The sequence below is a fragment of the Erigeron canadensis genome, chromosome 3 (assembly GCF_010389155.1).
Source record: "Erigeron canadensis isolate Cc75 chromosome 3, C_canadensis_v1, whole genome shotgun sequence".
NCBI lineage: Eukaryota > Viridiplantae > Streptophyta > Magnoliopsida > Asterales > Asteraceae > Erigeron > Erigeron canadensis.
Window position 1 is genome coordinate 39,591,266 of NC_057763.1, and position 13,921 is coordinate 39,605,186.

At 31.1% G+C, this 13,921-nt stretch overlaps 1 protein-coding gene across 1 annotated transcript; it reads left to right on the forward strand.

The window, feature by feature from the left end:
• The first annotated feature begins 4,477 nt into the window (after positions 1–4,477).
• LOC122593532 (probable polygalacturonase) lies at positions 4,478–10,552 on the forward strand. The gene is made up of 6 exons (XM_043765954.1): positions 4,478–4,607; positions 5,755–6,069; positions 7,898–8,018; positions 8,458–8,632; positions 8,719–8,789; positions 9,457–10,552. The coding sequence occupies exons 1-6, from the start codon at positions 4,518–4,520 to the stop codon at positions 10,140–10,142; spliced, it is 1,458 nt and encodes a 485-aa protein (XP_043621889.1). The 5' UTR covers positions 4,478–4,517; the 3' UTR covers positions 10,143–10,552.
• The last annotated feature ends 3,369 nt before the right edge of the window (positions 10,553–13,921 follow it).

The following is a 13,921-nucleotide window of genomic DNA, read 5'->3' on the forward strand; positions in this document are numbered from 1 at the left end:
TATTTTGATTTATACTGTATATTCTAAATTTTTTATCATATGATAAAATAATTAAATTCATGTTAAGTACTCATACAAAACCGTAAAATTAATATTAAATGGGAGGATTGGCTAATGATGTTTAGTCTAGTTGGTCAGAGGCACTCCCGGTTTTACTTAAAGTCTTGACTTCGATCCTTAGGGATGACAAACCTTGGGGTTTTTTCATCTGAATAGTTGTAGCGGCTCATAGTCAATATCTCATATTTTATAGTCCGTGTAAGGTTTCACCATTATACGGTAAGGTTTTTCTGATGTCGTATACCGACTTCGGGAAAAAAATTGGAGGATTGGCTTTTTGAACCCAATGCTTTCGATGTACGGAGTAATTGTTTAGGCAATTCGTTTTGCACTCTAATGAAATTTTACCGTTAAAATATAAAATATCAAAAACAATGTTAAGAACTTAAGATGATCGTAGCTCTTTGGAAAATATATGTATGGATGGGGTAACTGGTGAGGGGCAAAAGAGTAAATGGGTATATATGAGAGAATAATGTCCATTCGAACAAAGATACAAAGAAGAAGGGGACCCAAGAGAGAAGAATGGGCTGAGGTGGGTTCCTATGACCTGGCAAAAGTGACCGAGCCAGGCTAGCCATTTGATTATTTGGCATGATTGGGTCCCATTGCCAACACTGGATCCCATTACATTACCAACCAAACCCTCTATCCTCTAACTCACTTATACTATTAATTTCACACTAACCAACAAACTAAATCAATGTTAATTTGATTATTCGCCTTCTTTACTTCTTTAATATATGGTAAATAAGATACCAAAACCGGTAGCAAGGTCAGGTTTTATATAAAAGTTACGAAATTTATTTTTTAAACGGCGTTATGAATTGTACATGATGAACATAATCTTTATTTTGAAGTAACCAATTTTACATTTTCTTGCACTTTTGTTATAAAGGAGAAATTTATTTTATTAGTCTTTTTATATGTTTATTCTAAGGATATAACTATAATTATTGTATTTGAAAGTTTTAAGTATATATGAATTGCAACAAATTTGGAAAAAATTGTGTTTAAGCCCTATTAATCAGGTCATCAATTGAAAGTATATAGTTTTGTTTTGACTAAGATGTGAATACATACCACGTATATATAAAAGTCACCATTATATGTAATTAATTGTATTAAATAAGGTCATGTAGCCATGGACGGAACTTATAAGGGACGAGAGGGGTTGTAGCCCCTCCAAGAATCTCAGTTGTAACTACAAAATTTACATAAGAAAGTTTTAGAAAATCAATACATAATAACTTAATCAAAGTATTTAGTGATAGTGGTGCGCATTCGAAACACGTAAACAACCAAATTTGTTTATAAAAGAAAAAGTAACCTTAAATTGTTTAATGTTTTATAATATTAACAATCTTAAGTTTTTAAGTGTATGTTAGTTTATACGTAATCATATGATAAAGTATCTAAAAGTTTCTCCTTTTTATTAGTTTGAAGAACTTAGGGTTCAATCCTCATTAACAACAAAATGAAATATGATTTTTTTTAAATAACATTATCTTCATCTTTATAAAGGGATCTTTTTCAAACGGTATTTTACTCATTTCTCATAGAAGATAGGATAACTGTATCTCGATGTTAGTATAACAGCCCCCCTTAAAAAGATGGTCAAGTTCCGTCACTGATGTAGCATGTGGCAACACTTTCTCTTATGTTGTTATGTATATACTTTTTGAACAGGTCATGTTTATATATATGACCATAAATTTCTAAACATAAATAATGAAAGACTGGGAACAAAATCTAAAATAGTTTTCAAAAATGTGCAAGTGAGAAATATGTGTATGATGACTTTTATGAAAGCAGAAAATAGTACTAACAAATAGTTGGTCACAATCACTGCGAATCCTCGTCCCATTCTTTGTTTCGGCATTTACAAAAGTTTGAATCATCACCATTTTTAGCAATTTAATGTTCAAGTTCAGCCCACTAAGTATATATGCACACACATCATCATTAATATCCTAATTACATACATTACATCATGTGGTATTCATACACACCATATACTCACTCTATAGTCTATACACACACATATTTATATCCACACACGTCACGATCATAAGTCACAACTACTAATATACAGACATGATGATCAACAATTCCTTGCGTAATTTCTTTGCTTAAAACATTTCCCATGAGGCCATGAGTTATGATGTTCATTTTTCATCCATAGATAAACATTATGTGTTTGCAAAACAAGTTTCTAATCATATTTTTTGCTATTAAAATAAATAATGTGTTTTTCTTGTTTTAAAAAAAAGGTAAATATCCGGGAAATTATATCAATAAATGCTTTTTTGTTACCTTAATGAACTTTATATGCATGTAAAAATAGGAGATGGATGAAATGTTTCATATAATATTGGCCGATAGATAGTGTTTATTTCAATTAAAAAAAAAATTGTATAAACATTTAACCTTTATATGCATGTAATAAATCAATTATTTAAAATTTAGAAGTTTGACTAAGTGTATAAGTAAGTGTATAAGGTATGTATATGTGTATTATTAAATCATTAATGATTACGTGGAAGTATAAATCGGATATTTGAAGTTGTTAATACCGAAAAAGGAAAAAAATAAAATAAAACACTACAATATAGTAAGTCATATAAATCATTAACTTGATACTTATAGATAAGATAAGTCATTTTCTCCGATAAAAAGCCGTCATTTTTTATTCGAATTTTTTTTATCAACAATAAATAGATGACTTGACAGAGTTACCAAGTCGACTTACAAATCAACCACAAAACGTGCTACATAGTACATCCAATATGATAAGTCATTAACATACATTGAAATCAAAAAAATATTGATTTGTCGAATTTAAATGTAAGGCCTACTTCATATGAGTATGACTACTAATCACCTTTATGATGAAGTTGAACACCGTCACCTCTATGTTAAAATCATACAACCGAGTTTATAACATGCGTATATTCCTATGTGTTATAAATAATATGTATAAAACTTGATCAAGTGATCACTTGGGTCTTTTTTTTAGATTACGGTGAGGGGATGTTGGCTTATAGACCAGGTTTAATTGAATCTTAATTCATCATGTACCTAAGCATTTACCTCTTCGGACGTGTGCGAACAGTGTCACACCCTTGGTCTCCAGGGGTGCCTTCGAATTCTAACCGTTTGAATGTAACTGTTATAGTTCGAACCATTAACTAACTAACATGTTGTTCAAAAAAAAACTTGAAAGGTTCAAGATACCGTTCTTAGTCTCTTGGTAATACATAATATATCTATATCGTCTAAAATACATACACTACTCTCCTTTTAATCAATTCAGGGATTGAAACCATAAAAACCTTATTATGAATTTATGAATAATCAAAACAAACCCTACCCATGGATTGTTGTCATCTCCACCACCATCATCGGTCGCCATTCACCTTTCACATATCGTCACCACCGCCATCACTATGGATTTTGATTGTCCTTGCGCAAGTAAGTTACTAGTTATTAAATATTTTTTTTGTGTTCAAGAATTTAATTTTTAACTACAATCGATTTTATTACTCTAACCATATATATTTTGTGTTTTATTATAATTGAATTGAATGAACTATCTAAAATTATATACCATTGTTCTTATTAAAAATTAACTATTAGTTGAAAATCTAAGTAAACTAAATTATAAGTTATTGTTCTTATTAAAACTAATATATAATAATAATGCATGTAATTTAATCAAACAAAAATCCAACTATCCTAATATAATACCCATTGTAATTTATCAAAATAAAATGCCATTATCTTTTGCACAACATCAAATTAAATAACCTTTCATGTCGTACCATTTTCTAGACATCGCGAGTCTCTAACTCTTTAACCATAAATATATATATATATTATCATTAAATTAAATAATTTAATATATTTTGTTGTTGTGCCTTACAATCGTACCATTTTAAGTGAGATTTTCTAAACATAACTTTTAATCTATAACATGGAAATATCTTGATAAAAGAGAAAATGATATTTATACCATATAATTTGATTAATCTAATATAATTCAATAATTGTATATTAAATAATTGTACAGTATGTTATAAAATGTATACAGTAGGATAAACTAATCAAATTATATAATTAGAATAGTAGCCTAATCAAAATTATATCCTGTTAACTTAAATAGGTATAGGGAAAATCAAACATTTATTTAGCAATCAATCAATTATACTCATTTTAATCTTAAATTAAATAAATATTACTCGTAAATGGCGATAAAAGAAAACAATTAAATCAATTAATTAATTAAGAATTAAAAGAATATAAATAAAAAGAAATAGTAGTTAGAAGAACATGAAGGAGCTGTCTTTTATTGTATTAGTGCTGTCGTTTTCTATTACCATACGTTTCTATATTTCATTTCATTGTTTGTGTGTGTTTTGGGTTTAGTGTATGAGTGTGTGTTTGTGTAATGTTTAATGAGCATCGGCCTCTTCTTACAACTACAACTACAATCACTCTTCACATTTTCTTCTTCTTCAATCCTCACCAAAATAATGAAGAGGCTAGTAAGTACGTTATTTCTTTTTTATATAATTAATTTTTTGAAAGAATATTGTAAAAATTCTATAAATTTATAAATCTCTTCAAAATCAATCAAGTTTCTTACTTTTGATCTGGGTTTTCTTTTTTGATCTTAATTCCAATTGGGTTTTTTCTAAATCCATTTTCTTGATCTTTTGCTGTTTGTTTGTAATTTCTCGTTTTAGTGATTTGAGGTTTCTTCTGTAGGTGTGTTAATTATCAAAGTGATGTTAGCTATGGATCTGATCTGTAATCATGTTTTTGTGTTTCTACATTTTGTTTTAATTCACTCACATTGATCTTTAAAGTACTCAAATTTAGATTAATTTGTTGTTCTATAATAATAGTGTCAATTAAATCTATGTAATTTAATTTGGATCAAAATTGTTGTGAAAAGAATGGATTTTTATATCAAAAGAGAAAGGAACGGGATTTAATTATATAATACTAATACAATGTGTCACCATTAAAAAAATTTTATATTGTTCTGATCTATTTTTTTTTTGGTTGTTTTTTTTTTGTTATCATGATTTTTGTTCATTTTAGTGTAATTTTAGTTCATTATAATGAAATAATTGTGTGATTAACATATTAGTTAAATGTATGTTTGTTTTAGTATATTTTTTTCAAGTATGTTGGTTGTGTAGCTGAAAATGAATTTGACCAAAGTTTGTATTTTTATGATATGGTATCAAACTCATCCATGACATGTTTGGACATGTTTTCCGATGTGTTATTCTTCCTTTCCAGTTTAGCCCCTAATAGCCACAAACTATATTTAAGCCAGAAAAAATATACAATTTGATTTTTTTGAAACCAGGCAAAAATTCTTCTAAAGTATGATTTCTTACTAAGCTTTTAGGAATTTTAGTTACCTTGGATACCTCTTGTATTTTGTGAAATGAGAATACTTGAAACGGAAAGATGAGAAGACCCGAAAATGGCTGTTTTTTTTTTAGTTTATGAATTCTGGTTCTTTTCTTTTGGGACACATAATATTTGCTTTGCTGAAAGTGGTACAACAATTGGTACTATAAAAGAAGGGGAACTACATTTTTTTTGAAGGAAAAACAATGTATTTGATTCCTTAATATGGATATGTCTTTACCTTTCTCTTTTATCTTTTTTCAGGTGGTTTTGCTTTTCCTTCTAACAGTAAGTTATGGTATTGAACTTTATGGCGTGGAAGAAGGCGAATGCAATATTGAAAAACATTTGGTTCCCCGTCCTCATAGCGTTTCAATATTGGAATTTGGTGCCGTTGGTGATGGAAAAACGTTAAATACAGTTGCCTTTCAAAATGCAATATTCTATCTCAAATCATTCACTGATAAGGGTGGTGCACAATTGTATGTACCATCCGGAAAATGGCTGACAGGAAGTTTCAACCTTACTAGCCATCTCACTCTCTTTCTTGAAAAGGAAGCTGTGATTCTTGGTTCCCAGGTTCGGTTTCCAAGTTTGTTCCGTTCGTTCATACTGTTAAAGTTTCATCGTAATTCAGTGATCAATGAAATTATGAGTATTTGGATGTGCGTTTTGATGTGATATAGCAGTACTGAATATCTAGCGGGCTCTTGGATATGTGTTTTGACAACTGAAACTGGTTGTCTGATTTAGATTATAAGATTAAAGAAGTAATAGACAAACAAATCCAACGACTATTTCCTACAGTTTGTTTACTAATTTTTAATTCTCCTTAGTTGTTTAACAGTTTTAAAATACACATCCCAATAACCCCTAGAATTCGATAATCAGCTCTAATGAAACATGGTAGGAGTTATTTTTTGGTTTTGCTTTTGCTACATGAAGTTGTTAGTGTTATAATTAATAAACTTATAACTAGTATTTGACAACTTCTGACCAATGTTTTAAAAACCGGTATTTTAGTTATACCGGCGTGGAAAAATTTTCCGGTATTACCGGTATTATCGGTAATACCGGAAATACCGGCCGGCACGACTATTTTTAATTTATTATATTTTTTTGTGTAAAAATCTTACAAAACTTATTACAATTTAACAAAAATAGTCAAAATGCAATTATAATTTACTCAAAAATAATACCAAATATGTATTTCATAACAAAATATAGGTTTTAAAGTTCACAAGTAACAAAAAATAACATTAAAGTATCATAAAAATAATTTTTTTAAAAAATCAAAATATTTTTTGAAAATACCGGAAATACCGGCCGGTATTGAATAGTGAAAATACCGGACTTAAATACCGGTACCGGTAATACCGGCCGGTATTTACCGGTATTTAAAACATTGCTTCTGACTGTTAGGAAGTAATAGATAAAAGAAGCTATACTAGTAGGGCGCAAATGCAGCGGCCGGTTCAGTTAGTCTTCTTTAACTACCCGAAACCTGACTGTATTAGATGACTACCCGAAAAAATTGGTTAAACATATATCACAATCATGCTTATACAAAAGTTCAAGTTGTCCGGTATAGTGGTCAATGGTAGCTACTTAATTCTCCAGTCAATTTACACTTAGCTACTTAATTCTGTATGTAATCTACTTAATTCTGTATGTAATCAACTAGTCATTATCAGCTTCATTAATTATTTATTTATAAATTAATATATATTGCCTCTAAGCTTTAAGTTATGTGATTGTATATGTATAAAATGCAATGCAAGTTTTTATTTATAATTTTTTGAACGGCTGAAGCAATGCAAGTTTCCATTGTGATGTACAACTTATTAACATTTTTCTTTATATATCACTAACAAAACAAAGTTAAACAAGTTTCATTAAAAATATGTTGCATTTCTGAGAAAATTGAACTTAAATGTTTGAAACTAATTGTAGATATAAAAAGAATAAAAGTAGAAGTGTTACAAATTTAGGTAACAAATGTAGGCGATATGTTAATGAATATGTAACTAATATATCCCCTTAATACATGTATGTGCCTATATACATACATGTATGCATACATCAAATTCGGTTCAGTTAACCACATGCACCAAAAATTAAAAACTGTAACTGAATCACGTTAACTTTTGGTTTGGTTTTCGTTTTTTTGGGTTTTGGTTGTTTTCGGTTTCGGATCAAGCGGTTTGGAGCAGCCTTTCGGTTTTGGTTGTACATCCCTAAATAATAAATTCCCTAAGCACTAGAGAGGAGATAGTGAGATACTGAGTACATTCTATCTTTTTGCGCATCCAGACACCCCTGAACCATTATACTTATTGTAATTTGCCAAGAACTTTATTTTGCTTTCTTATGCAAAAATATGACTCGTGATACTGTGTTTGTGTAGGATATCGATCATTGGAAGGTTATAGATCCGTTGCCTTCTTACGGTAGGGGTATTGATCTCCCAGGTCAAAGATACCGAAGTTTGATCACTGGAGAAAATCTTAATGATGTTGTTATTACAGGCATGATTTTTCTCCTTCAGTATTTTCCTAGCGGTGGCATATTTGACCGGTATGTGGTTGAATGGATTGGGTAACAAGTCAAAACATGCAATTCTTGGCTACATGAATTAGCATTGCTCAAATAAATATTGTGTCAAATAAGAGTGTGTATAATATATGTACTTCAGTAGTAATTGAATAAAATGGTTCAGGAGGTTTTATGTTTTAGAAGTCGATTTTTGGAAACTTTTGACCCTTTTAGCACATTCTAACCCATTTTATTATAATTATTTTTTATCTAAAAGTGTACCCATCGAAGTCATTGGCGATGATACATAACCCAGATCAACCTACTTATATTTTTAAGGAGTAAAAATCTGCTACCTTTAATATTTTCTTAAATGGTTTTTTTTGAATTATTGGCTTTATTCTTACTAACAAATATGCAAAAATTGCGCAGGTGACAATGGAACCATTGATGGCCAGGGATCTGTATGGTGGGAGAGTTTTGATTCTAATACTTTGAATCACAGCCGGCCTCATATTGTTGAGTTTATCAATTCCAAGGATATTGTTGTATCAAATATAACCTTCTTGAATTCGCCTGCATGGACAATTCATCCCGTATATTGCAGGTATTACAATTTTGTATTAGTTACGTAACCGTTTATGCGAAATGACTGGATAATGAAATATAATACATTGTTTTTTTTATTTGCAGTAACGTCCTTGTTCAAAATATAACCTCATTGTCTCCAGCTAAATCTCCTTACACTAGTGGCATAGTTCCAGGTACCCTTGAAATCATTAACCTAAATGTAAAGGTTGTAGCATTGGGCGGTCAAGTGGGTTGGGTAATGAATCAAATGGGGTTGGGATCTAGATTGGTGGGCAGTGGACACCAACCCTTTTTGTTTAAAGTTTTCAATTAAAAAAAAAATGTAAAAGAATAATGTATTGGATTGCAAAATGTCTGATATATAATCATATAATTTAATCTATTGAATTATGAGGCTGTAAGCATTTGACTACACCATGGTGATGACTTTCCACATGTTTGACACGATTGACCTATATTATGTGCTGCTAGACTTAAATGTTACCAATAAACTATAATCCAAATCCACCTAGTTTGGGGTGATATAGTTGAACCTGCCATCTCTGCCTAGATGTATACTTTCATATGAAGTGGCAAATTAGGCAGGGTAATATGTTGAGTGGATTCAGGTTGAAATTATTATGCAAGTAATAACCGTATTAAAGGCGATATAAAAATAAATGGCTTCAGATATATTAAAAGTTGAAATTGAATTTGTCACCGCTTAACTCTTCCTATCGATTTATGTCGTAAAATAGATCTTTGTGTAAAATAGATCTTGTTATCATGCATATAACATAACTCAGATGTCATGGAATGTTGTTCTTCATATTGTTAATGTTTTTCAATATTCATATTCAGATTCTTCCGATAGTGTTTGCATTGAGAATAGTAACATTACCTCGGGTAGTGATGCAATCTCTCTAAAAAGCGGTTGGGATGAGTACGGAATCACGTACGGCAGACCAACTACAAACGTGCACATTAGAGGGGTTAGGCTTCGATCCTTTACAGGTGCAGCTCTAGCTTTCGGGAGTGAGATGTCCGGAGGCATCTCTCAAGTACTTGTGGAAAACATCAAGTTACAAGATTCTCTCACTGGAATTTCGTTCCTTACTTCAAAAGGCAGAGGCGGTTATATTAAAGACGTTCTTGTATCAGATATCAAGTTGGAAAACATCATGCTGGCAATCAAATTAACCGGTGACTGTACCACTCACCCCGATGATAAGTATGATCCTGAAGCATTACCAATTGTTGAAGGAATCACCTTTAGGAACGTAGTTGGGTTGAATATCACAACAGCTGGAAACCTTACGGGTATTCTTGAATCACCATTTACTTCAATCTGTCTTTCGAATATCTCATTAGCTTTAAACCCTGAGCTTTCTGGTCTTGCCTCACCGTGGGAGTGTTCTAATGTCTCGGGATTTTCGAAGGACGTGTCTCCCATACCCTGTCTCGAACTCCAAACAGTTCCCTCAAATTCTTCTGTTTGTTATTCATTATCACCCCAAAATTCACATAATCTTGTTTCTTTTCTATGATAATAAAGAGTCAAAAAATTTCAAACGCGTATTATTTGTTGGTAGAACAAGTGGGTTCTGCTAAATTTGAAGTCAGATAAGTTTCGATGAGAAATCTTTATTGGATTTTACTGATGGAAAACTACTGCTTAGATTCAAATTATACAAGAAGCAGTAGGATGGAGATTCTTTTCGCCCCCGTGGAGGTCTGGTTTGTGTACAGCAGCCTTGTTTTCGTTCATTTCATGTGTAAGAAAAGTTTTGTAGCGGCTTTCTTTTCTTATACGTTTCTCTCATTCATCATTGTTATTTTTCTTTTTTGACTGCATTCCGAATGTAAATTTCATTATTGGGTTTCAAATCGAAGGTTGTTAAATGTTAGACAGAGTTGCATAAAAACTTTTTTTAAGTTATAAAGTGATTTTCTTCTATGACTTCTATCTATAGTTACAACTTTTCCATGGTTCTGTCATTTGGTCCAAAAAGAGAAAGTAAAAAGCGTATAAACCTCGTGTAAGTTTATTGCAAGTACTATAGAAAGCATATAAAATACCATGCAAATATGTATAAATCCGAAAACATCCAACATTATGTGTATATCATCGTTCAATTTGTTTCTCTTATACGTATCTTTTGCTTAGTAGTACTTACAAAACTAGAATCTGCAAAAGGTGAACAGCTAAACTGCTGTTGATTCATATAAAAAAATTGCGAATAAAAAATAAAAAGAAAACAAGTTTTGGTTTGGGAGCGAAAAGTTTTTGAAGTGTAAGTAAGGTTGGTAGGAAGGATGTGGATCCATCTGCTTGTCTTTTAGGGTGGATATAGTATGCCACACGGTGGAGATCGAATTAGGAATCATAGTGCTTATTTTTGCTGTTTATTTGTTTTGATATCTTCTTTCTTTCTTCTTTTTTTTAGTCTGTTATTTATTATTTTTTAAGTGGAGACGGGATAGGAAGAAAGGTGAAAGGATTCCCTTACTCTTACATGAGTCATGTTAGAGTAATCTTGACCCTTTGATTGAAAATCAAGGGACAAGATTCAAAGATTATTATTATCTTTGAATCTTGTCCCTTGATTTTCAATCAAGGGTCAAGATCTTCCCAACTTGAGTCAAGTTGGGGAAATAATTTGAGGGAATCTCTTCCCGAGAGAAATAGACATGTATTGAAAAAAGACGCTTGGGTGGAGACTGGGGAGTAGCAAAATACTCCGTCCGCCCTTTAGTCTTCAGTTTTAATGCTCCGAACGTGAGAATAACGTGAGGTTATTTATGTGTAAAAACATTAATAAGTATAGAGAAATGATAAACCATAGTCTTATGAGTTGTATTTAACTTCTTCAGGACATGTATAAAAGTTTTATACTTCTATCTATACCCCTTATAATATAAAAAGTTCTTAATTCAACATTTTTTTCTACCCAAAATACTCATTGTCCACAAACAAAACTCTAGGGGGTGTTTGGTAGGAGGGAATCATAGAGAATGAAAATGTAATAGAGAATGAAAATAGCGAGAAAGAGAATGAGTATTTGGAAAGAGAATGGATTCCGTTATTTGGTACCCACAGAGAATGAATATATATAAAAAATAAAATTTTAAATAATAATACATTTATTACATATAACATCTTCAAAAAAAAAAAATTTTTTTTTCCATTCTCTACAATTTGTAGAGAATGGAGAGAATGAAATTGATTCCCCTTTCTCATTCCCTTTCTTCGTCGCAAACAAACAAGGGACCCCATTACCTTTCTCCCATTTCCATTCCATCATACCAAACACCAAGTTCCTCATTTTCTTCTTTCTTCATTTGCCCACACTGAACACAAACACAAACACACATATCTCACGATAATCACCCACCGGCGTCAATCACTGCAATCCATTACCATTGCCATAAATCGCAAAAACTATCACGGTTTAGGCGCCGCAACGCGCGGGCATCCATCTAGTTAATATAATTACTCAGGACATGCTGTTTAATATACAAAACAGTAATTTTAAATATCTTGCTTCATCTGTTGTACCTTTCGCACTTTAAGATATATATGATTGGTTCTGTTCCTTAAACACGAATAAAGCAACCTATGAGATAATTTCTAAGAAAGCAAATTGGTCGATGGTGACTAGCGGCAGAAAGGATACAAGTGTATTGTGGCGCTACTTTATATAGTTAGATACCTATAAATATTAGTTGTCTACTAGTTAAAAAAAAATCAGAGAATATTCCTGCTATGCACCCATAACGTTTTTGGATGTGGTTCCTACCTCCATACCATACAATCGACCTTTGAACACAACATTTTGATGTTAAAGTAGTCATTGTTTTCAAGTACTCTATTTGCTTAGACCACTTTCCCCACAAAACTTTTCAATTTAAAAAAAAATGTGTGTGGGTTTTGTTTTGTATTTTTTATATTTTTTTGGTGTGTGTCTTCAATGTGTGTATAGAAAAGACATCAAAGCCATTTAGTTAAAAGTCTAAATCAATAACCATACAAAAAGGTTTAGCTAAAAAAATAAAACAAACGCAAGTCATGTCAAAAAATTTGTAGGGAAAATAATTCGTGATGCTATTTGAGCAGACATAAATAGTAACAAGTGCACTATGAATCAAGAAATCAATTTCTAAATAGAATATTAACTGTTTCCAATTTTGGAATGCAATATAAGAGCACGTCTAGAGATAAATAGTTAGGTCGCATTTAGTTGCGAGAAGACTTTCATAAATTGGTATCTATAAATTTTTTAAAAGATGAAAGGGGCGTTTTCATTTCTGAAAACAATCATTCTCAAAATGCGTTAAAAAATTGCAAAAATTCTGAAAATGGTGGTGAATTGGGGGATAGGGATCGGCCGTTGACTGTTGTTGAATTCGCCGATGGTGGATGATGGGGGTTAGTAGAAACCAAGGATTGAAAGTATAAGAAGTGAGGCGATTAAAGTTAAAAATTAGACATATACAACAAGCAAAGATTGGTTGGGTTTAAATGTGTTATGGGTGTATTTTAGATTTGTTCTTGTTGTATCGAACTCTAATATCCAGTTAGATGGTCTTTTAGATTAACGAGAGTAGGTACCCGTACGTTGCGGCCCTCGGATTTTAAGAGTCGTCAAAAATATATCGAATGATATCTCTAATAAAAGAGCATGAAAATTTAAGAACATCCATATAATTTTTATAATTTATCGATGAACGGTTTGTGAGATAAAAGATTTTGAATGAATTGGAGAAATAAATGATTTATGAAGGAGAGAGAAAAAAGATGATTAGTTGAAATTTGAGAAGAAAAAAAGAGTGTTTGGTAATATAGAATTGATAAAAAAGACATTTTGGGGAAGTAAATGTTGAAACTTAAAATATTAGACATAAACTTTTTACTTTATAATATAGTATAGATAAAATCTTTGTCGTTCCAAAAAACAAATGAAAAAAACAAAAAAAACCAAAGATTGTTTTCTAATTTCTAGTTATATAATTGAAAATTGGTGTCTTTTGTGTGTTTTTTTTTTATTTAAATACACAAATTTGATCTGGTTTACTATTTTACCCATTTTCTTTGAAAAATTTTCTGGAAAAAAAATAAAAAATTCCGCAACTAAACATAACGCAAGTATTGTCAAATCTATTCAAAGATAAATGCGAGTACCATAAACATAGGTGTATTGAAAGGCTGAACTTGGCTGCTGTGTTCAGTGAATGGGTACAACAAAACACGTGAATACAGTAAATGCAAATGTTTGACCTACTAACCATATGACTTGAAACACAACTAAAAGAAAGATAAGAGAGG